Source organism: Oryx dammah, unplaced genomic scaffold (assembly GCF_014754425.2).
Source record: "Oryx dammah isolate SB20612 unplaced genomic scaffold, SCBI_Odam_1.1 HiC_scaffold_21, whole genome shotgun sequence".
NCBI lineage: Eukaryota > Metazoa > Chordata > Mammalia > Artiodactyla > Bovidae > Oryx > Oryx dammah.
In genome coordinates, this window is record NW_024070205.1 from 10296876 (window position 1) to 10322885 (window position 26010).

Sequence of the window (26010 nt, forward strand, 5' to 3'; positions counted from 1 at the left end):
GAAGTACCTTCTCGTATGTCTCCCGTAAATGCTTGAGTGCGGTGCCATACTGCAAAGTACATGAGAAAACGTATTACATTTAGGGAAGAGAGGCGATTTGCCTTGGAATGATTTTCCACATGGACATGGTTTTTCAGATGAATTCTGATTCATCCTAAATTTATACCCTCAAGCCTGGAATAGAGATGGAGAATGTCTATGAGAACCTGAGTCACCCCAGACACCTGGGAGGCGCTGGGCTTCCCCAGGGCACTGAGGAAGCCAAGGTTTCTAGGAAAATTTGGTTCAGGTGCTTGGTTCTGTTGTAGTTGAACTTTAGATTCTTGCAAGGGGTACAGATACGTGTCAGAAGTTACAGTGTGACCAAATGCAGGCTTGAAGTTAAACCAACTCATTCAGCAACCTATACATTTTGTTTTGAACTCTACCTTGAAAACCTGTTAAAAGGCTCCTTAAAACCTATAAAGGCAGACTTCAGAACAAGAAGCAGAGTTGGGAGCTAGGACTGGCATGTGGTGGGGGTCGGGGTGGGGTGTGCTGTGTGTGTGGAAATACCGAAAGGGTAGAGGGCCCTGACAACGCTAAATGATCTTTCTGTACCCCCTCCTCTCTCCCCCACCATCTTTCTTTTACCCATAGGCCTGCACTGCCTGAAAAGAAGGTGGCTGACGTCAGCACTCTGAACGAAGTGGGCTATCAGATCCGGATTTAGGCCGGCCGTACGGCAGCCACAGGGCTTCTATGGTGCTTCTCTCTGCACTTTACCCAGCATCTCTTCAGGAGGAACTGCAACTATTTATTGAGAACTGGGGAATTTTATTTTTAAGGATTCACTTGGAAGTAGACTCTGAGTGGCTGGTAACAAAAAGAAAAAATTCATGAAGGGACAACCATGAAAAGGCTGTGATAGACCCCACTGGGGTTGGACTGTCCCCCTCACTCCAGATAGAAAGGCTAAGACCATAACTGTAGTTTTTTATATTTTCCCATTTACCTACTTTCTTTTACTTGCTTTGAACATTATGCCTCACTGGTAGTAGTCTGTGTTCATGAAGCCCTCCCCCCTCCCACTTTTGATACAGTAAGGTAACTCAATCAGTATTAATGTCTTTTTCAGCAATAACAGAGGCAAAGATTGGTGGGTTTTTTTTTTTTAAGCAGTCAATATTACCTCAGCATCTTGACATCAGATATGCAAACGTAATGGTGGGTTGTTTTTTTAATTCTATTTGTATTGTTTCCCCAGTATTTCCCATGGGGATCTCCACAAGGTTTGGAATTTTTTTCCTGGTGCACACGTGATGAGATTTTAGGTATTATATGCAAGTGTTTTACTTAAAGAGCACTGAAATTCTTCTGGCAATATGGGAAATCATTTTCAGGATCTTGGAGTTACTACTTTCTTAATCTTTCTTACAGCATTCACTGACAGCAGCTTTTGTTCTTTCAAAACAAAACAAAAAAGCACGTTCAGAAGCCAGTCTGTGTTCTGTCACTAACATTTAAACTTTGCAGACTCCAGTGAAAAGCACATGACGTCATGTACTGCTACCCAAATTTAGCAGTATTGCGATTACCTCTGACAATAACACCCTCAGACAGAGGCCGAGAGAGAATCAGTAGGTTTTGAGAACTAGATAACCTTTCTGTTCACATTTCACCTGAGTTTTAAACTCTGAGTCAGGCCTTGGTTCTGAAGGACTCACTGTTGGTAGGTAGGTGTTCTGATGTCTTATATTAAGACCAAACACGGCATGATGTGATTCTTTGCCAGTACCGTTTTTAGGTACCACTTCATGATGTTTAGGAACTGGTATTGGAAAATGCAGTGAATTGGAGAAGCAGAACCTTTGTTTTTTAAACGGAAAAGCCTTTGGGTATGGTGTTACACCTTACAGCGTGATGTTCTCCATGGGGCAGGGTATGAGTATCTGGCCTGCATATGGCAGTTACAGTGTAACTTCTGCTGCAGACCACACAGAATAACTGGCATACCAAGTCCGTGTGTTATCAAGAGTACAGCTTCTACTTCACTTGTTTGATCTTAGCAACCATGCCAACTCATGAGACCAAAAAGCGTATTTTAAGTGAAGTCTGTTAGTCAACAAAAGTGTTATTTCAGTCTTGGGGCCTCCCTCTCTGGCTTTCTTTACCTGAAGGTGATTTTGGGAAGGGAGTAAAACAGTAAGAATCTGCTCACTCAGATTCTTTACCTCTGAGGGCGACATGGGAAGGAAAAAGAGTCTATCCTTCAGCCACGTGCAGCTGAGCTCACTGTTGGTGTTATTAATGGGAAGTACTTTCCTTGAAAAAAGAAGTCGAATGTCCTTTACATGAAAAAGGACCAAGTAAGTCCAATCTACGTCTCAGATTAGATTAAAACAGTTAAACACATTCAGGACTTAACCACTTTTAAGAATAGTACTATCAGTAGAATTGGAAATGAGTTATTTTAATCTTCTCAAGACAAACCCATTTGCAGCCTCCTGGCCACATGTATTTAGATGTTTGGAGTAGTCCGTGAATCATTTCATTTTCATTCTAAAATACGGACTTAGCTCTCTAGATGAAATATAATCATGTTTATCAATCTGAAAGTTTATTATATCCAATAAGTAGACTACTTATAGTATTGATACAATACTGCAGTCATTCTAAGGGCTTGGAATAGGATTTTCCAAGTATTAAGTACTGTCCAGTCTAAAATATGGAGTGTCAATATTTGCATATCCTTGTCTCCCACAGAATGGGGGAAGGAATTAGGAATACAACCTGTTTCTAATATGCTGATGTCTAAGCCTTAAAACTGCCAACTGGTTTGAAGATTCAATTAGTAACCTGATTTCTTCCACGCTCACTTCTTGATTTTAAGATTCATTTCCCCAAAGCAAGAGTTAGTCAACAGAAACATGAAAATAAGTTAAAATATTCTTAGTTGTTACTCTATTTTTATTGCCTGTGGAATATGTTAATTTCTAAAAGACACAAGAAAAGTACCAAACTCTTACATTCTAGTGAACTGATAATAAGGTAAGAAAAAAAATGACATAATTTACCCCCACAGAATTGGTTTAAAATCTGGTTATAATTCAAAAGATAAAAACCATGAAACGATTTGAAATCTTGTTTTTAAAAAAAGTTAATGCAAGAGAAATTTTATGCTTAAGCCATTGTGATAATACACGCAAAGTTTAAATGAATGACAGAAATCCTGATTCTAGACTACATGTTGTGCTGTTTTGAGTACACTTTTATTTCAGAAAGTGATATTTAGTATTTTCTATACACTCTGAAATCATGAGCATTTCACTTTTTCTAAGTCAGTTATTTCATAAGGATTTTATTAATAGATATTGGTAAATAGAACTTTGGAGATCTTAATTCTGTATTCTTACTACTTGAGGGTTTTGTAAGCTCTAGTTTTATGTACAACCTTGTACAGTTTTTTTGACATACAATTCAGAATCTTGTTTATTCTCTTGGACTTTGTTCTGGCCAATACATTTTTTTTTAGATCTCTTAAGAAAAACTGTGATTGTTTTAGTGGGTATTTTTCTAAGTAAATGAAAACTTGTATAATGGTATTTTAGAGAATGCCAGATAAGTGCATGTTTCAATTTAATGTTTTTCTCATCACTTGTATGTTTATACACAGCATGGGACTTTCAATAAAATCATCCTGGAAACTCAATGATTGTTTTCCTTCTAAAAATATAAATGGTGTGATTTTCTTCCTTATTCCTCTTATTATATACTTGTTCTAGTAAACTAATTTCACTCTCACCCTTGTCTTCTTCCACAATTTTCAGATTCTGTATTAAATTTATCTCTATTTTGGTGGATCTTAATTCACTTATTGGCTTCCTTCTATTTTGGCATCACCCAAGGCAACAAGTGAGTTACACAGCTTACTTCATCTACCACAAAACCTTCAGGCACAAATGTACTAGTCAATAATTTATTAGGTAACTTACATGGACGAAGTGCAAATGACTTGACAAAGTGAATGTTTTTCCAACCCTTTGAACTCTGGATCTCTAACTTAAAGACAATTTCAAACACACCTACTGATATCAAAAGCTAGAGTAAAACCAAAATTTCATTACTGCAATTCTGCAATATATCCCTTTCCATTTAAAACCTGGATAGCACAGCAGGTGAGACAGGGAGATTTGGTTTCAGCAGTTAACCAAATTTAATTGCTTTTGGCAGGTAAATACAAGGCTCCAACAGTTACTAACTCTTCTGATCAAACAAAGTAAAGACAAGTGGACAGTTAATTTTAGTGGAGCTTTAAAAGCCTGTGAGAAAGTTACGAAGAACTCCTTGGCCTCCAGCACACATAATAATACTTCATTCTATAAGGTAAAGCAGAAAGCAATTTTATGGGATTAACTCAAAGTGAAGCACATGAAAAGGGCCTAAAATCACAATATATTAATCAGGATACAAAAAATTAAAGTTTTCAGAGGTTTTCAGGGATGTTCGTTTATCGAGAATACCTATATATAAAGTTAGTTGTTAACAAATTCATACAACACAACATAGTTATCCATGAATCTTCATTTTTCTTTCCCTAATACTAAAAGGGATAAATATATTATCTGCTGTTATCATTTGCTGATGACAATATCTGCTAATCAGAACATGTAATACTTTGAAAACTGTTACTACAAAATGTGGAAAATCCTAGAACTATATGGTTAATACTGTTAAGGTGAAAAAAAAAAAGTGACACAATAAACAGAAGTATTTCTATAACACTATAACTTTTACTAGGGAAATCCTTATAACCCACATGCTTTTGGGGGGTATTTATCTGGTTTATTTATTTTTTAATAATTGTAGTAAATATACTTCAGTAGAAAAAGTCCAAGCTTATAAAGTAACTACTGCTGCTAATTTAAAATGAAGCATTCTATTCAGAAAACCCACTGTAAAAAACTTTTATAATTCAGTATAATTCAATATAAAATTACTTAGTAAAAATGGACATAGTTCTTTGATCCCAATTCTAGAAAAGAGTAAATTTTCCCTTAGGTTTTAAAATGTTTGATTCAAACACTCATTAAGAGCCAACTGCAGGATTTTTCAGACCCACTCTTAACCACTTTATAAAAACGACCAGCACCATCTCACACTACTGAGTCATGATTAAAAAAAAAGACAAAAACCCCAAACATTACAGAAACGACAACAGTTACACCACAACAAAACAGTTAACATCAACTATTAAAGAGTCTTAGGTCTCCAAGCTGCTATCTCCCCTCTAGAGTTCTGCTGGCTTCCTCTTATATCTGAGGCAAATAAAAAGGATCTTATAGCTGCCACTTTGTTCCAAGTACAAGTTTCCTAATAAAGTAAATTTCTACAGGATTGGTTCAGTAAAGTAAAATCTTTCCTTCAATCCAGAATCTTTTCTTGAAACTAAATTAAAAAAAAAAAATTACTAGGGAAACCCAAGGCATGACTCCAGTCCCTGACTCTCTCAGGCACCCTGTAACAGTCCACTGCAGGATGGAGAGTGGGCTTGTCCAAAACACCTCAGCCTACTGGTCATGGTGACCTGCATTTTCCCCATAAAATGCAGGCACATTGCACGGCTCAGGATGGTAAAAAAACGGATTAAGCAATTTGTACAGTTCTAGAAAGCACTATCGAGCCCCATCAAAGACAAACTAAAATGGTTAGCTATTGTGAACAACCCAATGATTTCTGAGATGAATGAGTTAAGACTCAACAGACATGATCCTTGTGATGAAATCAGGCCTTCTGGAAGGGAATGAGCTGTGGTTTGCCAGAACTCAAAGCTATTTTGGATCCACTGTAAAGCTTGCTAAAAACACGAAATTCTTTCCTAAGAGAACTAAAGAAGTTGCGCCATATTTAAAAATCACTGTCAATTTTACTAGGATTTAGAATAAATATTTACAACTTTTTTTGCAATGAACAGCATTTAGATCTCACTAGTCAGGAAAATATTTTTTCATTATTAAAAAAGAAAAGTGTAAACTTGTTTCTTCTGTTACCTGTTTCAAACATTTAACATAAACCTCTTCAGAAATTTCATAGCATAAAAATAAATAAACATGCAAACTCTTAAGAACAACTTTACATTCTTTGGGGAAAAAAAAAACAAATGGGAAAGCAAAGTATATATGTAATCAAGAGTCAGAGTTCAAGTCTGAATTTAGCCAATAAAGGCAAATGATCTGAAGAGTTATTTTCATTTGGAAGTCCATTAACAGTCCATAAGTCTTGTTCTGTGAGAAGTGACAGTCTGGCTAGAAGTTTCAAGCCACCAACCAAAGCAACTTCAGCTCCTACATTAAAAAAGCACATACATATTTAGAGAAACAACAGGCTGTGAATTGACCACGGAAGTCTTTAAAAAAAGAAAAAAAGATATGTAATTTGACACTGCCCTGTAAATCTAATATGAAACAGTTTAAAATATGGTTAGTTTTTTATTGAGTTATAACCTAATTATGCAGAGAAGGCAATGGCACCCCACTCTAGTACTCTTGCCTGGAAAATCCCATGGACGGAGGAGCCTGGTGGGCTGCAGTTCCATGGGGTCACTAAGAATCGGACACGACTGAGCGACTTCACTTTCATGCATTGGAGAAGGACATGGCAACCCACTCCAGTGTTCTTGCCTGGAGAATCCCAGGGACGGGGGAGCCTGGTAGGAGGCCGTCTATGGGGTCGCACAGAGTCGGACACGACTGAAGCGACTCAGCAGCAGCAGCAGCAACCTAATTATAACTCTCAAACAAACAGCAGTCTCAGATGTTTGTTTTCCTATTTCAGATTTTTTTTTTAAATTTCAAGTTCTACAAATAATCTTTAGAAGAAAATATCAATGTAACACGTAAGAATGTTAACAGTAATTTGAGACTGACAACTACCTAAGAAATTCCCCCATCAACTTTTCTGTAATTGTATAAAACCGAAAGACTAAGCCACATCTAAGGACATTTATTAAGTGACTGCAGAATAAATTAGTATAATTTGGTCCCAGAGAGTCACAGGAGCGGAGTAAAAGGCTCCTCACGTTAACATCGGAGATGCTGGTCCACGGCACACTCCCGCCATCTAGTGGATATAAATAGTATGACAACTAGCAGAACTAAATTACAAATTCAAAGCAGCAAGGTTATTTTGTAGAGCTGATCTATTGGAGAGGAGTTGGCCATCTCCTGAGTGTTACTAGTAAGGTTATTTTTGGAGAGAAAGAAAAAAACAGAAGGGAAAACTGGAAAAGAAAAGTAGCATTGAAAAAAATAAAAAGGAAGAAAAAAAAGAGAAAAATCAGAAAAGAAAATAGCTGCCCACATTTAGGATTTTCAGTTTTCTGAATACTTTTTTGACTCCTGGTTCCCTGGTGTAAAGAATCTGCCTGCAATGCAGGAGACCCAGGTTCAATCCCTGGGTCTTTTCCAAGATCCCCTGGAAAAGGGAACAACAACCCACTCCAGTATTCTTGCCTGGAGAATCCCAGGGACAGAAGAGCCTGATGGACTAGTCCATGGGGTTGTTAAAAAGTCAGACACGACTGAGCAACTCCACTTTCACTACTTTAAACCTCACTTTATTCTCCACGTTAAATCCTTTGACCAATATTTAATACCTTGTTTTCAATGAATCATGCAAGGAAAAGTGTTTTATCACCTTTGCTTTCTGAAAACACACTTCTCAGAGTTCTCTTTCCAGAAAGAACCAATATTCCAGGGTCAACATGACAAACTGTCAGCTGTTGGCAGTCAAGCAAGGCCCTACAGTGAAGGCGGCAGACCTTAGTAAAGTTTTAGTGCAAAACTGCATGATGCTGCTGTCGCAAGAAAACAATAAACGTGTGGTGAATAAAGGCGAAAGGCAATATAAAAGATCTCTAAAGTAACTCAGAAGCTGGCTGGGACTGGAGGCTGCAGCTGAGGACGTAATTCACGGGGAATAGTTTGCTCTGAGGTATTTCACTGCCTCCATCTTTTGCAAGTGATAGACTGATTTACTCAGATATATTACCAATCTGCCAAATATATTACCAGTTTTAAAATATTTTTAATTTCTAAATTGAGAACTTCATACAGATGTTTGGCTTTCTCAGCTTCAGCCCTGAAGTTTTTAGTTACTGTGTTCTCAAGCAGAATTTAAGATGACATGCATTCTTTACCTGGCTGCTCAGCAACACCTTCCTTTTCAGCAGAATAGAAAATATAATCCACAGTTATGGCACTTCGGGAATGACAGGTGGTCACTTCTGGGATTCCAGTGTCAGGAAAATAATGTGAATAAACAGATGACAAGCTGAAATGGTGCTGTAAATTTGAAGATAACCTAAATCGAAGGGAAAAAAAGAGTAGCATCCATCAAGCTTTTAATGATTTTTAGAATTCCTCCTACTTAAAGCACTTTTTCAAATTTCCAGTCAAAACCAGACATTAGGACAATATTTATTTAATTAGACCATATCACAATCTCACATTTCTTTATTCATGCAGTGATATCCAAAATCCATTAACAGGGGTATAATATGTGGGGTGGGGTGAGGGAGCTCAATAATTAACATACTAATGTGATTTTTAAAATTAATTATAACATATTTGAGAGCCTCCACTTACTAATGAACACATATTCTAAAACAATTTGTAAGTTTTTTGCTGCTTCTAAGAAAGAAAATTAAAGTGGCCTTTAGGAATACTATTTAGAACTGACAAGACTTTTGATGTCAGAGGGGCCATATTTTTCCATGGTTATCCTTGCCATGGTATGTGAGGTAATTTTGTACTGCATCTTAAAACAGCTTCTATATAATGGCTTACATTTACCCCATTCTTCAAATACACATGATGTCACAGGCAAAAGATTTAAAAATCATCCCCATTAACACATCATGAATTTTAAGGATATTTTAAGTCATGAAACAAAACAAAATTTAAAAGAAATTTTTTGTTCATCCAACACACATTTATCAAACATCTCCTAAGTCCCAGGCACTATCTCTTCTTAAGTGCTAAGGATACACTGATAAAGATGTTGCCCTGATTTTAAAGAGCTCATAGGTCAATAAGTATAGGTAATTGCTTCAAATCGCTCTACTGCCAAATTTTAGAAACTTTTTATGTCTGAGGACTTATATTTACAGTATTATTAAATGTAAAATAGGTCTACTGCAAACTGTTCTTACTACTAACATTTTAGTTTACAGATACAAGTATACATATAAAGACACTATTTTAAAGATATAAGTAGCTTTTCTTATATGCTGTTTTGTTATAAAAAGATTTTAGAATTACTCAAAACTAAGTATTTGCTAGTAAGAGTAGCCTTTTTAATAATCTCACTCAGGGAAGTTTCTACTGTAAAAGTTTAAAATTTTTTAAATAAATTTTAATTTTTAAAAATTGCTCTTTTCTTACTAGTTCTTATATATATTTTCCCAAAACAAGATATACAAAATATAATAAGACTGAGAAGAAGGCAGACAAAAATGAGAAGTGATTCTGAAATTTAAATGTTAAAACAAAAGTCAAAGCTATAGAAGAGTCATACTATGAAATAATCAAGACATTTTGAGAATCTCCTAAGACATAAATGTAAGTCTCCATCCTGTTGTATTAAATATATGTTTTTCAATCACAGCCCTAAGCATCCATGATTCTTTAATAAAAAGAAATCCAGGCATCTTTACCTGGCTACCTATGACAACCTTTCCCTGTAGTTTAAGAGATAAGTTTAGGTAATTATCTTTTCTACAGCCATATTCTTTTTTTGGATCAATTCTCCTATAGATTTATTTTTGAGATCCAGTAAGCAGTTAAAGGAGGCTAAAGAGTCTCTTGAAACCTGAAAGATATTTTTCTGTGATCTTCACCTTTGTTTAAATACATAATAGCAATAAACGTTAGTGGGTTCAGGTCCATGGACAAATTGTTTCTATAAACAACAATGCTTAAGCACTTACTGTATGTCAAACACTGAGTTTTACATGATTTGTCTCATCTAGTTCTCACAACAACCCAAATTATAAAGAAACTGAACCTTTTAAAAATGTTAGATTTCTTGCTTAAAATCACACAGCTAAAGAGCAGCAAAGTTAGGGTAAGAACTCAGGTCTACTTGACTTAAGAGCCAGCGTTGTTCACCAGCACAAATTATCATCAGCTTTTTAACCAAGTGATTTTTGAGAAATGATTTCTTTACTCAACTAGAGTCAGCAAATGTCTACTGTTGCTTTCCAGAACTCACTTTTCAGCTGTTACTAGGACCTCTGTTTTGTCCAGCTCTGTTTGTGTCAGATCACCATCTGTAAGAACAAAGAGAAGCTTATTGATACTATTAGTGTCTTGTTCTATTTTCACTCTAGGAACAGTATTTAAGGCATATCTAGTTTAGATAGATGCCTAGTTAAATGGTTCATCCCAGAATCTGTATTATGATGGTCTCCAGAATTAGCAAAAATAAAACACAAACATGTCCAAAGCAACATGCAAGTAATTCATGCAAAAGTAATTTTGGAAGTTGATTTTCAAAAAGGTAATCAGAGTTCTTGAAAAAAAAAAAAAAGTGAACAACTCTATGCTTTTATATATGAATATTCATCTCTGAGATGTTATCCCTTTAAAAATTTAGTCTTATGCCTTCAAAGGGAACACTATTATCAAGAAGACTGCCAAAATGGATTGCAAACACTTACCTGGCTTTTCTACTTTTGGTACCTGCTGTACCTCATACACACAGTTCTGTGAGATACCTAGGTTTGGGGGCCAAATTGGAATAGATAAAATTCTTTGTCCCCGTGAAGACTGTTCCTGGCCAGATACCTAAACAAAATTTCAACAGGTATCTTAGGTAAATAGATTTTAAATTATGTACTGAAAAGTTTATTTCTTAAAAGGAAATCCAAGAATGGTAAATATTATCCTTTATTCATTATATCATTCATGCTTAAAATTTTGCTCAAATACAGTTCAGAAAACATTATTACTTACATAAAAATGGTAGTCTTTTCCTATGCATGTTTTTCTCAAATTTGGAAATCTAAATGATCTATAGCTTTGGACTAATACTGCTCCTCCTTTTTTTACTACCTGCATTATAGTTCCTGTTATATAAAATACTAAGAAAGATCAACTCATAAAATTTTAAACTATTATCCAAAACTCAGTGGTGAGGGCTTATTTTGGTTAAATGTACTGAAGAGGAAATGACCTGAACTAAGCAGAAGAACAATAAAAATAAAAACATGGGATAAATTATACTCAGCTAAAGAACTGAAATATTTATCCTTATGTAAAGGAAAATTTATATAATAAGCAAATATTAAATTACTGTTTTTCCAACTCTTTTGCCCACATCCGGCATTCAAAACGCTATTCTGCACCTGTGAGTAGTTCCTTATTTATGAAGTACTCATGTCTGTCAAAGGTTTTATTTTCCTTCATCACCCCCATTCTGAATTTTTTGTTGGCTCCTACTTCCTCCAAGCAGAATGTTGTCACAAATAGATGGAAAAGTGAATTAAATCCAGTGAATATAATTACTTGTGAGTAGCTATGGATCATCATTGCAGCTTGGTAAACTGAGGGTACTGGTTCACCTGAGGTTTTCAAACAGCTCTGGGATGACTTTACAAGGTAAAGCTCTATCCTGGCTTTACAATGAAGACAGAGACTCACACCCACCTCCTAATAAGAAGGAATGCACTTACCTTTCCTATGGCGAGTCCTTCATAATTCAATTTTCCTTCCTTAATAAAACTATAGAGTGGAGAACCAGGAACAGAATTGAAGTCCCCACACATAACAATGGGGCAGAAGCTGCCGTCTTTCTGATGGGCAACACTGGAAATCTCTGCCAGAAGCATTGCCAATTGGGTCAGTTTAATGTCACCTCGCCTTGGATTATACAACAGATGTGTGTTAGCTACACAGATGGCAGGGGAGGCAGCGCTTGGAATCTTGGGTTGCAAGAGCAACACTAATCCAACATTGTCTCTGTCCAATAGAGGAACATCACGGCGGTAGAATTCCACTGGGTTCACTGATAAGAGTGAAAATTTGGAATGTTTGAAGCAAATGGCACAGCCATCAGGTTTCCTTCCTGTCCGCATCTTGTATTCACAGTGATAACCTGTAAGAAAGAAGAAAATTATTAACAAAGATGACTGTTTTTTTATATATATATGAAAGTAACAGAACTGTGTTTTGCCACACTTGCAAAAAAAAATAAATATGGCAAAACAAAATTCTAATTTTTGGACAGTGTTTGCGAGCGAAGTCTCTCAGCCGTGTCCGACTCTTTGACACCCCATGGACTGTAGCCTACCAGGCTCCTCTGTCTGTGGGATTTTCCAGGCAAGAATACCGGAGTGGGTTGCCATTTCCGTCTCCAGGAGATCTTCCTGACCCAGGGATCAAACCTGGGTCTCCCACATGGCAGGCAGACGCTTTGCCCTCTGAGCAACACAGAAGCCCGGACAATGTTTACCAAAGTGTATTTTTAAAAATATTAGTAAGGTAGGATGTTAAAAAGTGTTGGAATCAAAAAAGTCTACTTCTGGGTCAAACAGATTTTACCGCAGACTGCAGTGTTACATACGTGTATGTTATCACACTCTCATTTCCATCCTAACAAAAGTCAGAGTCAAGGCAAAGACAGCGACCTTATAGTAATCTGTCCCCTCTCTCCCGAGCCCAGATCTCTTACCTTTTTGCCTCTAACTCTTCCCTGCTTGTTCCACTCCACACACAGCAGTTTGTCTTGCCTCAAGGCACTCCAACCTTCTCTTAGCCATCTCCACTACCTGGAATGCTCCAGCCACCACTTGTTCCTTCACCTCCTTTAGGTCTTTACTCAAAAGTTGCTTTCTCTAGTCATTTTATTTAAAACTGAAAGCTGACCCATTTCCCCCTTCCAATGTTTTTCTCCAGAAAACTCTCATTACCTGAGGTACTATTTACTTGTTTGTTCAATTTATTCTTGGCCTTTCTCCACCAGCATGTATGCTCCACAGGGATAGAGACCCGTTATCTGTTCTGCTCACTGCTGTATCCCCACTGCCTTCAATAGTGCATGGTGTACAGTAGACACTCAAAAACATATGTGCTGATGAATAAATGCAACGCAGGCAGCATTTCTCAGAGATGACCTGCTTCTAAAGGTATTCATTCAATTAGGCACCGTGGACATGGGTGTTATAAAATGAACTAGATACAATGGTCCCTAATCTCATGGAACTCAGAATCTTAGGAGTCTGCTGCTGCTGCTGCTAAGTTGCTTCAGTCGTGTCCGACTCTGTGTGACCCCATAGACAGCAGCCCACCAGGCTCCTCCGTCCCTGGGATTCTCCAGGCAAGAACACTGGAGTGGGTTGCCGTGGGCAAAGACTAGAAAGGCAGCTATGAAGAGATTCTTGCACACCTTTCCATTTGAATTAAAATAGGTATCAACACAAAGTTCCCATTTGAAATACTTCAATCTTTTCTTGACCTCTTAAAATGGGTATTAAGCTGTTTTTCAAAATTAAGATTTTTAGTTCAAATATACCACACACCTGTTAGCAAGCTATGTTTTAACAACTCATTAAGTAAATCTGGCTAAAATAAAAGTTACATTTGTACCCAATGATTCCAAACTTGGCCTGATCTCGGTTCCATAATGATCTTCTTGAACTTCTTGCAAACAAAGTACCTTAGAAGAAAAAATGGCTTGAATTAAAACAAAAAAAATACAAATATGAATTTTCTGGTGCTTTTGTTTTAAAATGAGGTTTCTAAAATTCTAAAAACCGGATGAAACCTGAAATAATTTTTTCTTGTATAAATCTATCAAATTAATGTCTCCAAATTTAATCAGTCCCCAAAACCATGACCTTTACTCACATGAATCCCTCTTATTATCCAAAACTGGTATTTCCCAAAGGAAATATTTATAATTTATATGCTGGTCAATGTTAACATAATTTATTATTTTTAAGAAAGTTATCTGAGAGCACATGATTAAAGTCAATGTTAATATAATTTTATGCTGGAATATGTTCCCTGAATTTACAAGTTCATTCATACTAAATCCTTCTAGTCTTTTGAATGCTATCATCTAAATTAATTTTTGCACGAATTGTTAAAATTTTCAATCAAAGGAAGTATTTACTGAATACTTAATATGGTACCAGTCCCTGTCTCAAAACTGATTGATACTTAAAACTTTTTGGATCTTTTCTGAAAAGTTATATAATCATTTATTACAACAACCATTAGCAAGTTATGCCTCCAAAGTTATAATACCCTATTCAAAGCTGTTTCATCATCTTATCTATTAAAAAAATTGGGGGGGGGGCCCCACACTGTGGCTTGTGGGATCTTAGTTCCCCAACCAGGAATGGAACTTGAGCCTTGGGCGTGTTAAGCACAGAGTCCTAGCCACTGGACTGCTAGGGAATTCACCTATAACTATATAGGCCTTCTCTTCTTACTTCACAAACAAAAGGGATAAAAAAACCATTTAGTTCAGAAATGAATCCAACTTCTCCTTATATGAAGAATTCTGATGATATTTTACACTTACATCTGCATCAAAGTGTTTAATTTCTTTCAGAATATTGGGAAACCTAAAACTCCAGTGTAATACTGGCCGCCGGCAGTGTTTATAAAGGTGTGAATTGTCTTCCAGTAAATCTTGTGAAAGTATATTATAGGACATCACTGAAAAGTCAAATTTGTTCTCACTGTCTTCACATATGGGGTCAACATTTTCGTCTCCTAGGATCTTCGTGTTTTCTTTATTATGGTTACATATATATTCCCAATGCCGCTGTATTGTGCCTGTTAAAATATATTAGACAAAATACAAAGAATTAATAAAAAACAGATCATATATTTTCCTGCATGTTAAGTATTTTTTGCCTTTTAAAAATTCTTATAAGCAATGAACAGAATATTTTCCCCTAGAAAATGATACTGTAGCACCTCATGACTAGAAGTGGTTGTCAAATTGTTTACAAAGACCATGAAATGATACACTGCCTGATCCAAGAGGCACAAAACATGTTTAAGAGGGTTCAGGAAGTCATTCTGGAGGCTCTGAGTGTGTGTCAACAAAGCTAAGACTACACAGGGGTCATGGCTTCTCACTTCCCCACGGTTATGACATGGATTTGCCACAGACATGCTCAGCAACTTCACAGCCAGGACAATATACTTGTATGGCACAGGTGGTCTTTCAACAAGATAATTTCACATTGTATTTTATCATCTACTAGTATGACAAGATCATCAAATGCTTAACTATGTTCCTGAGACAGTTCATCTGAGAAATCTGGTTTAGATGTGAATGAAGGGTATAAACTGACAGTAAATGGAAGCAGTATTTGCTGGAAGAATGCTAACGAAATAAACAAAAGAACTATTTTTAATGCACGCCAAAGCAAAAGTTAAATGTAACATAGCTATACAATGCTAGTAAATGATAATTCCTGATTGACAAACTTAGCATGCAACAATCAGGAACGTGTGATAGTTTATATTCCGCAAAGACACCACGTACACTTAAAAAGTATTGAGAATGAGATGAAATAGCAAGAGATTCTGAAATTATAAGCAGTCTTTGATTTAGACATGATTACTTAAAAAAATACATATATACACATACATATATGTATCTATAGATAAACACAGTACCATATATATGTATAAATACTCATACACAACACACATATTCCTTCGATCTTCCTCTCCCCATCAATAAAGAGGATACTCTTACTGTCATGAAAGCCATAAAGACAAATGTGGAACTTTTTAGAGAATCTATAAGCTTAAAAGAAGGGAAAAACAAGAAATGGGATGAACTTGAGAAACAAAAAGATTTGAAGATGGACTTTTAAGCAGAATTAGATGATATGAGAAAATCTCAGCCCTAGATATCTCCCTTTTCCTGTAAGGCTTTCATTTCACTGATTTAGAATCCCTGCTGCTGCTGCTGCTAAGTTGCTCCAGTCGTGTCCGACTGTGCGACCCCATAGACGGCAGCCCACCAGGCTCCCCCGTCCCTGGGATTCTCCAGGCAAGAACACTGGAGTGGGTTGCCATTTCCTTCTCCAATGCATGAAAGTGAAAAGTGAAAGTGAAGTTGCTCAGTTGTGTCCGACTCTTTGAGACCCCATGGACTGCAGCCTACCAGGCTCCTCTATCCATGGGATTTTCCAGGCAAGAGTACTGGAGTGGGGTGCCATTGCCTTCTCCTTAGAATCCCTAAATTTCTCCAATTAAAAATTAAATAAAAAATAAATTGAGGAAGAGTATTCTAAACATGGGGGGAAAAGACTACAAGGAAATATACCACTATTTTTAAGAGTAATTATCTCTGATAGGAAGGACTATGAAAGATTTTTCCCAATCTTCTGCAATTATGATATATTTACAGAATATCAACACACTCTAGAGGGGTGGGGGAACTAGCTGCAGGCAGTCAAAAGGTACAAACTTTCAGTTATAAGATAAGTAAGTAATAGGGATGTGATGTACAACATGCTAAATTTAATTAACACTGTAGCATGTTCTATATGAAAGTTGTTAAGAGAGTAAATTCTAAAAGCTCACATTACATACAAAATATTTCTTTCCCCTTTCTTTTGTGTCTCTTTGGGATGATGGAGGTTCACAAAACTTATTGTGGTAATCCTTCCATGATGTAGTAAGCTAAATCATTATGCTGTTCACCTTAAACTTAGACTGTGCTGGTAATGTCAGTTGTAGCTCAAAAATGGTGAAAGAAAAAAAAATATCAGTACACTCTAGGAATGTCAATGAAGTAAAAAATTTAAGTGACTTTAATCAGATTTCATCCCTCAAAATCTAAAAGCTGATATCTGCTGCACTGAAGGAACAGGAATTCTGACCAGAGGACAGAAGAAGAAGGTAATTTTTATGAATAGCGAGGTCTGAGCGGACAGGGGAGTTGTGGTACTAGGAGCCTGAGGAGAAAGGTAAAAAATGATGAAGGAAAGAAAACCAAAGTAAGAAAAGCATTCAACTATCACACAATTTAGCCCCGTGCTTGTCCTATGCCCAGGAAAGAGAAGGAAACTGTCCCTTATCCTTCACTGAATATGGAGAATCCTCCTCCTAAAGGCCTTTATTTGGGGGGGGGGGGGCGCTCCAAAATCACTGCAGATGGTGACTGTAGCCATGAAATTAAAAGACGCTTACTCCTTGGAAAAAAAGTTATGACCAACCTAGATAGCATATTCAAAAGCAGAGACATTACTTTGTCAACAAAGGTCTGTCTAGTCAAGGCTTTGGTTTTTCCAGTGGTCATGTATGGATGTGAGAGGTGGACTAGAAAGAAAGTTGAGCACAGAAGAATTGATGTTTTTGAACTATGGTGTTGGAGAAGACTCTTGAGAGTCCCTTAGACTGCAAGGAGATCCAACCAGTCCATCCTAAAGGAGATCAGTCCTGGGTGTTTATTGGAAGGACTGATGCTGAAGCTGAAACTCCAACACTTTGGCCTCCTGATGCAAAGAGCTGACTCAATGGAAAAGACCCTGATGCTGGGAAAGATTGAGGGCAGAAGGAGAAGGGGACGACAGAGGATGAGATGGTTGGATGGCATCACTGACTCAATGGACATGAGTTTGGGTGAACTCTGGGAGCTGGTGATGGAATGGGAGGCCTTGCGTGCTGCAGTTCACAGTGTCGCAAACAGTCGGACACGACTGAGCGACTGAACTGAACCCCTAAAGGCCAGAACTAAAGCTACTGATACTGACTCTGCACAGCTACTGTGAAATTTATAACATAGTTTCTATGAGGAAAACAGAACTGATTCTTAAGAACAGATTATTGAGAACATAATTCCCTCATAAATTAGGGAGGGTCTACAGTTTTAGCCACAAATCATTAAATCTTTTTATGTAAATCACATGGAGAGCGTTCTAGTCATACAACAAAATGTTAGCTATCATCACAAACTTACAGCACTACCCTGGTGGCACTGCTGCATTAAATTCACTCATGCTTTCTTATAAAATATGTATATGTAATGGCATATAAAAGCATAAGATTTGTATAGTCCTGGCAATTAAGAGTTTAAACCAACTCTCTTGGCAATTCCATTTTTTTAAATAACCAAGAACATGAGATGATCAAATCAATACAGTAGCTTTCAGACTTCTACAGTCTGTATAGCCCTTTGGCATTATTTTTCATGTCCTGACCATCAACACCTGGTAGGCTGGGACTGGGGCTAGGATGATGGGGTAAACACATTTCATTCTGACCACATTTGCTTTGAATGAACATACAGAAATTTGTTTGAGTGCTAGGGTTCCATGGAAGACAATTTGAAAACTACTGAGAGAGTGGACAGTCTTTGGCTTTCACAGACTTCACAACATAAACGCACACTACAAAAGTTTATATACCTTCCATGTCAGGAGGAACAAGGTGGTCACAGCAGAGAAGACAGATGAGTCAAAAAAAAGCAAGCAGTTAGGCCTGATTGGGTTTCTAGGGTGCCTAATTAAAAGGTCATAACTGGGTCACACAAATCCTTCAAACACCACTTTAAAGTGACAGGCAAGTTAGCAATGCTGTTCTCTTGATTGAAAAGTAGTATTAGTGAAATATCAGAAGTCACAAATATGGCTTAACGAAGAGCATTTTCCTTATTCACAAAACCTAGGAAGAACGGACATATAGAGAGTCAGGTTGCAATCAAAGTTTATCGGTCTGTAAATGTAATTCCCCATCCATTAAAGGGAAAACAACACCACCAGGATTTTCTGAGTACCTACTATGAAGCCAGCAATGTGTTAGGCACTTTGACTATGTCTCACTTCATCCTCCACAGGCTTTCAAAGCAGGCATTATTTTACACTAGGAAACCAAGGAGCAGAGAGGTTCGTAACCTGTCCCAACTCACACAGTTAGTGGTGGAGCAGAATGAGCGCAGGAGTGTTTCCTAAGCCCATACCTGGGGTCACTACGCCACCTCTCCACCTGAGAGCCCACCAGATCTACAAAAGGCTAAACAGAAGCGGAGTGTGTTACCCTGATGAACAATGAATGCATGAATGAGCAGCCACCTCACGTCCTCATATAGCCTCAGATGATGGGTTTTTCTTAGGAACCTAATTTTAATGATTCTAAATGTACCTTTCAATCATTCAAATACTTGTTTACAAACACATTGGTGGTTAAGCGCTATACAAATAGATTTCCACTTCTTTTGAGTAATTAGTATTTCTACTTAAATGTGTAGAAGTCCTACTTAGAGTTCTAACTAATCTAGCTCTTACTCCCATTTGAGACTCACTCTGAACACCTTTCTTTGACAAACTTATGTCCGCTCCCTGCCAATTAACACCCACACAGCTTGTTTCTAAGTATCTTCAGAGGAATGATCTTCATCAACAACTGTAGCTCAGTAAGAATGACAATTCCAAATTTACTTAGACTACTCGTGTATCCTTTTGGAAGAGAGCAGGGCTGGAAGCACAGAGAGTCTGGTGAATTGTTGAGAGTAAAAAGAACAGGAGAAAAATAGAAATAACCAAGATAGCTAGAAAAAACTGTCTTAAAGTTGAATAAGATGTGGTTAAAAGATAAACTTCCCAAAGACTTTTGATTATGTCTAAAGACCCATCATAAGAAATATAAATTTAATAAGCTAAAATCGGATTGTATAAGAAAATATTTTTCACTTATGATTGTTTCTATTTAAGGAAATTCTTTTGTCTTATAACAACGCTAACATTAAAAATGAAAACATAATGTTTTTTAATATATCTGTGAAATCTCAAGAATACATGTTATCAATTTCTAAGAAATCTAAGAATCTTTGTTTCCAAAACACTGAATTTTAAAATTATTCTTAATGTTTCCATCTGGTTCTCCATTGTTTTCCAACTTTATATGAAGAGTGACTTTTATTTTTACTGCCAGAAATACACAATTAATTGAAGATTTTTTTTTAAAGACTTAATTAAAAAAAAAAAAACTTCCGTTTTCCTAACAGAAAAGTACTGGTTAAAAATAAAACACCAAACACCTCTAAAACCTGCAGGAGGTTTTCTTAAAGATGAAATATGAAAAGTTTCAATTATGCTATGGCTTATGTCTATTTCTGCACCAAGATAAATGTCACCTTTACCTTGGTGTTTTCTTCGTTTTGATGAAGGCTCATCTCCCTCAGAGTTCATGATGTAACTAGAGAGATGAAGCAAAGAAGTCTGGCCCAGGCTGTCAGGCCTCCAGTTCCAGTACTGAAATGGAGCTCTAGACTCAGACAAACAAGGTGGTCTCCAATTTAGTGAGAAATGCCTACTACTGAAGTATGGGTAAGGAGCGCGAGAATAATGTCCAGGCCACCTCATACAACTAGAAATATGTCTGTTCCAGCAACACTTTTGCAGAGTCTCCCACGGTGTAGTCCAGTCTCTGCCCAGACTCTTCTGGTGGTGGGGTAACATGGGGTATCTAAAAGAAATAAATACACTCCTTGAGGCACCACTTTTTGTTCAGCTGTATAGCACACAGAATCTAAATCTGTTTCCTCAAGGGAAGGTAATGTCTAATAGTTAAAATCTGACCTCTCAATCTGAAGGATTTCACTGCTTGTGGCAGTACCTCAAAACTCTCCCAAAGCAACTATGAATGATATTCTAAACACTTAACAGAGAATCCACCAGCCTCCCCAAGTACCAGATAAACTTCTAAAAGTCCACACAATTCAACTGAGAGATAAACCAATCACCAAACTGTACTGAGTAGCTTTCTAGCATCTAATAAAACCTAATGGACAAATAAAACCCACGGCACACATAATACTTAAATATACAACACATAAGCTGACTATAATAAAAGTGAATCTCTCTAACCTGGGTTTGGAGTAAAAATATGTTTCTGAACAACTTTTTTATACCAAGGTTTTATTTTCCAAACATCTTTACAGCTAAGAAAACAAAAGCCTATCACTACTTCACGAAACTACCTACCTCTCCTGCTAATCAGTAAATAATTTATTTTTCCATGCTACTTTTTTCTCTTTTAAGCTTGCTCCTCCTTGAGGGAAATGAAAAAGACTTACTTACTAGAAATTCACCAACACTCCAAACCCAACAGCACCAATTATCTGATACCAATTATATGATAGGCTCTATCATGAAAAATGTCTCCGAAATAGTGTTATCATTATTTTGAATAGATATATTGCTCTCAGGCTCTCTTATAAAACAATGCAACTCAAGCACTAAAACACTATTCTGGCAAATAGCTACAATCCTGAGAAAGACTCCTCCTGTCCTCCAGAATTCATTAAAGCTATATTTCCAAGTCAGTGTCAATAATGTCCACTTTCATCACCAAGGGAATTTTGTTTAAATTGTATTTACTGTTATTTGACTTTTATATATTTGTTTCACCAGCATTTACATTTTTATATAAATTTATTGAGCAGTTTACCCTTTCTCAAATTGCTCTCTAAACTCAACATAATTGTAAACTTTTAAAGGCATGACATGGGTAAGTCTATCCTGTTTTGTGACAAGTCTGAAACCCATAGAGATTTGGAGAAAAGCCATACACTTTCCATCCCAATAAGCTACCGTATTCTAATATTTGTACTACAAAACTTATTCGCTGTATTTGTAGTTACTTATACCGACTTTTTATTTTCTCTTAAATTGATGGGCTCCTCTGGGGTCAGAGCACCCTAATTCCTTTTAATCTGGGTCTCTTCCCAAGTGCCTAGCACAGTGCGTGGCACACAGCTGGTACTCAGGAAACGCTGCCTACGGAACAGTAAAGTCCCCAAACTACAGGAGTCAAACCTGATCCCCATAACTGATGTAAAAACTAAGACGGTGCTATATTTCCCACGTGTAATAATACACCAGTCAGTTTCATATGGTACACAATTAAATAATACCTAAGCCTTTATGTTAAAGTGTATTAGAAAAAAAAATCAGTGTATCAAAGCCAGCAACTCGTGGATACTACTTAGAAAGGCGCTAATGTGGGCAGCACCTCTTGAAGTGCTTTTTATTCAAAGATAAGTCAATTTCACAGGTAAATTATCCGGTAGTATCAATGTGGAACGAGAATTTGGTAATCATCGTAAAAGGTTGGGATCCCAAGGTCGGGGAGGGGAAAAGTTTGCGAGGCATCCACACGCCAACAGAGCTGCCCCTGGGCGTGTGCACAAAGCGCGCGCCTCCCTCGGGATCAGGCCGCCCTGAACCCGCGGCGAACGGCGGCCTCGCCAACTGACCCGCAGCTCCCCGCCCGGGGCTCTGCGGGGCTGGGGGAGGAGGCCGGGGACCCGGAGGCTCGGGCTGGGTCACGGGAAGTGGGCCGGAGCTCCGAGGCCAGCCCGGCCCGGGGAAGCACGAGCCCGGCCCTCGGCCGACGCGTTCGGCGCTTCGGGCCCGCGCTGCGCGGGCCGCGCGCCGGGTTTACCTATCCCTCAGGGTCTCCAGGGGTCTGTCCCGGCGGCATCGCGGCCCGGACCCTCTTCCTCTTCCAACCCCGACACCCCAGCCCGCCCCGCCCCGGTTCCCCCGGGCCGCCCGCTCCCGCCCCCGGGCCGCCCGCCCCTCCCTCTTCCCTCCCGCCACCCAGCCCTACTGACCGGCCTCTCCCCACCACACAGCGGCCGTAGCCCCTCCTCACACAGCGCCACGCTTCCATCTTTCCACTCCGCGGCTCCCGGTCACGACGTCCACCTCTACGGCCGATTTGGCGGCGTCAAGCACCAGGGGCTCCCCATCACTAGACGCGGGGCCTCGCGGCCCGACTGCAAAGCATGCCGGGAAGTTCGATCTTGCCCGCGGCCAAGTCCCCATCTTGCGCTGCAAAAGTCGCCGAATTGTCTCGGCGCCAAATTGTGCTCAAGAAGCATGCGCAGAGCCTGTGAAGCCGGCGCAGCCATTTCTGAGTAGGGCGAAACAGCCGACTTGGGTGTTAAAGAGACAGGAAATTAACTAAGAGCTGAGAACAGCTTGATTAGAGATGATGGGAGGTTCACTGCAGTTGGGTTTCCCAGGTGGCGCTAATAGTAAAGAAACACACCCCACCCCTGCCAATGCCGGAGACTGAAGAGACGTCGGTTAGATCCCTGGGTGGGGAAGATCCCCTGGAGGAGGGCATGGCAACCCACTCCAGTATTCTTGCCTGGAGAATCCCTGGGACAGAACCTGGCGGGCTGCAGTCAATAGGGTCTCACAGAGTCGGACACGACTGAAGCGACTTAGCAAGCAAGCACTGCAGTTACTGTTAAAAAGGAAAAAAAAAAAAAAAGTGTTATTTGTATCCGTTCAAGGTAGGGAAAAACTTCTCTGGGTTCCCACAGAATTGTGGTACCACAGATTTTTTCAATGAAGTTTTCGGGACCACGTCTGCAGAGCTCACTTTTAAATGCCCACCTCTGTTCAGTGCAGATTGCGGGTGCAATGCCCTGCTTTGGCTCCTGGCTCTTCAGGAGTGGAAGTTGGGTTTTCTGTTGGTCTCTTTTTTGTCTTTGATAATCAGCCCCAACTGTGCTGTGCTTAGTCGCTTAGCGGCGTGGGACTCTGCGACCCCATGGACTGTAGGCCGCCAGGTTCCTCCGTCCATACTAGAGTGGGTTGCTGTGCCGCCCTCCGCCAAGGAATCTTCCCCACCCAGGGCTTGAACCCAGGTCTCCCGCATTGCGGGCGGATTCTTTACCGGCTGAGTCACCAGGGAAGCCCATGAATACTGGAGTGGGTAGCCTATCCCTTCTCCAAGGGATCTTTCCAACCCAGGAATGGAACCAGAGTCTGCCGCATTGCTGGCGGATTCTTTATCAGCTGAGCTACCAGGGATGCCCTTTCCCCAACTGTGCATGCACAAAATTTTTAGCCCTTTATAATTTCTTTGTATTTTAGTGCTCAAGGAGATGTTTACCAGGTGCAAGCACTGCAGCAAAGGGTCTCAGGTCTCAGGTCCCAGACTCTCTCAAAGTTACTGCCGACACTGAATTAAGGGCTACTAAACCTAACAGAAGCAGAAGATGTTAAGAAGAGGTGGCGAGAATACACAGCAGAACTGTACAAAAGAGAGCTTCAAGGCCAAGATAATCACAATGGTGTGATCACTCACCTAGAGCCAGACATCCTGGAATGTGAAGTCAAGTGGGCCTTAGAAAGCATCACTACGAACAAAGCTAGTGGAGGTGATGGAATTCCAGTTGAGCTCTTTCAAATCCTGAAAGATGATGCTGTGAAAAGGCTGCACTCAATATGCCAGCAAGTTTGGAAAAGTCAGCAGTGGCCACAGGACTGGAAAAGGTCAGTTTTCACTCCAATTCCAAAGAAAGGCAATGCCAAAGAATGCTCAAACTACCGCACAACTGCACTCATCTCACAGGCTAGTAAAGTAATGCTCAAAATTCTCCAAGCCAGGCTTCCGCAATACATGAGCCGTGAACTTCCAGGTGTTCAATCAAGCTGGTTTTAGAAAAGGCAGAGGAACCAGAGATCAAATTGCCAACATCCTCTGGATCATCGAAAAAGCAAGAGAGTTTTAGAAAAACATCTATTACTGCTTTATTGACTATGCCAAAGCCTTTGACTGTGTGGATCACAATAAACTGTGGAAAATTCTGAAAGAGATGGGAATACCAGAGCACCTGACCTGCCTCTTGAGAAACCTGTATGCAGGTCAGGAAGCAACAGTTTAGAACTGGATATGGAACAACAGACTGGTTCCAAATAGGAAAAGGAGTATGTCAAGGCTGTATATTGTCACCCTGCTTATTTAACTTATATGCAGAGTACATCATGAGAAATGCTGGGCTGGAAGAAACACAAGCTGGAATCAAGATTGCTGGGAGAAATATCAATAACCTCAGATATGCAGATGACACCACCTTTATGGCAGAAAGTGATAGGAACTAAAAAGCCTCTTGATGAAAGTGAGAGAGGAGAGTGAAAAAGTTGGCTTAAAGCTCAACATTCAGAAAACGAAGATCATGGCATCTGGTCCCATCACTTCATGGGAAATAGATGAGGAAACAGTGGAAACAGTGTCAGACTTTATTTTGGGGGGCTCCAAAATTACTGCAGATGGTGATTGCAGCCATGAAATTAAAAGATGCTTACTCCTTGGAAGGAAAGTTATGACCAACCTAGATAGCATATTCAAAAGCAGAGATATTACTTTGCCGACTAAGGTCCATCTAGTCAAGGTTATGGTTTTTCCAGTGGTCATGTATGGATGTGAGAGTTGGACTGTGAAGAAAGCTGAGTGCCGAAGAATTGATGCTTTTGAAGTGTGGTGTTGGAGAAGACTCTTGAGAGTCCCTTGGACTGCAAGGAGATCCAACCAATCCATTCCGAAGGAGATCAGCCCTGGGTGTTCTTTGGAAGGAATAATGCTAAAGCTGAAACTCCACGGCTTTGGCCACCTCACGTGAAGGGTTGACTCATTGGAAAAAACTCTGATGCTGGGAGTGATTAGGGGCAGGAGGAGAAGGGGACGACAGAGGATGAGATGGTTGGATGGCATCACCGACTTGATGGACATGAGTTTGAGTGAACTCCGGGAGTTGGTGATGGACAGGGAGGCCTGGTGTGCTGCGATTCATGGGGTCGCAAAGAGTCAGACACGACTGAGCAACTGAACTGAACTGAAACCATTGTTCCTAAGGGAAATACAGAGTTAGGTTCCCCGGAAACGCTGATCACAACATGTTAGTCACTAAACCAGTATATAACCTTGTTTTATTTATGTTTGTTTAAAGACACTTTATTTATTATATATTTTTGATTCAGTAACGTTGAATTCATGACCAACAGCGCTGTAATTCATACCAAAGTGAAGCATAAAAATATATGTGTTTTCTCCATAAGGCACATCACAGACTCTAGGAACAACAGACAGCATTTCAGCACTACCTTTGGAGGCCATTTAAACAGCAAAATTTAAAAAAAAGCACAAGAGGTTTTTTTAGCACTTGGCACTAAATAGGCTGTGAAGAGGACACTTC

General features: G+C 38.9%; 2 protein-coding genes across 10 annotated transcripts in view; one reads left to right on the plus strand and one right to left on the minus strand.

Moving 5' to 3' along the window:
* VASH2 (vasohibin 2) overlaps nt 1–5155 on the plus strand; it is a 42792-nt gene extending 37637 nt beyond the window's left edge. For both annotated transcript variants that reach the window (XM_040263155.1, XM_040263156.1), the window contains exon 8: nt 640–5155. In XM_040263155.1, coding sequence (XP_040119089.1) covers nt 640–712 — 73 coding nt within the window. In that variant the 3' untranslated portion in view covers nt 713–5155. The remainder of the gene's footprint in view (nt 1–639) is intronic.
* On the minus strand, nt 3931–22876 carry ANGEL2 (angel homolog 2). 8 transcript variants are annotated; one of them, XM_040263150.1, is made up of 10 exons: nt 22633–22860; nt 20155–20480; nt 18425–18680; nt 14569–14825; nt 13626–13695; nt 11714–12135; nt 10700–10826; nt 10252–10309; nt 8177–8340; nt 4172–6323 (listed from the first exon to the last, which is right to left on the minus strand). In XM_040263150.1, the coding sequence occupies exons 3-10, from the start codon at nt 18429–18431 to the stop codon at nt 6172–6174; spliced, it is 1257 nt and encodes a 418-aa protein (XP_040119084.1). In that variant the 5' UTR covers nt 18432–18680; nt 20155–20480; nt 22633–22860; the 3' UTR covers nt 4172–6171. The 8 variants fall into 8 exon arrangements, 7 of the variants coding, with proteins under 7 accessions (XP_040119082.1, XP_040119081.1, XP_040119084.1 ...); XM_040263149.1 differs by lacking the exon at nt 22633–22860 and adding an exon at nt 22461–22546; XM_040263148.1 differs by lacking the exons at nt 18425–18680; nt 22633–22860 and adding an exon at nt 22461–22548 and having other exon boundaries at nt 3931–6323.
* Nucleotides 22877–26010: the final 3134 nt, after the last annotated feature.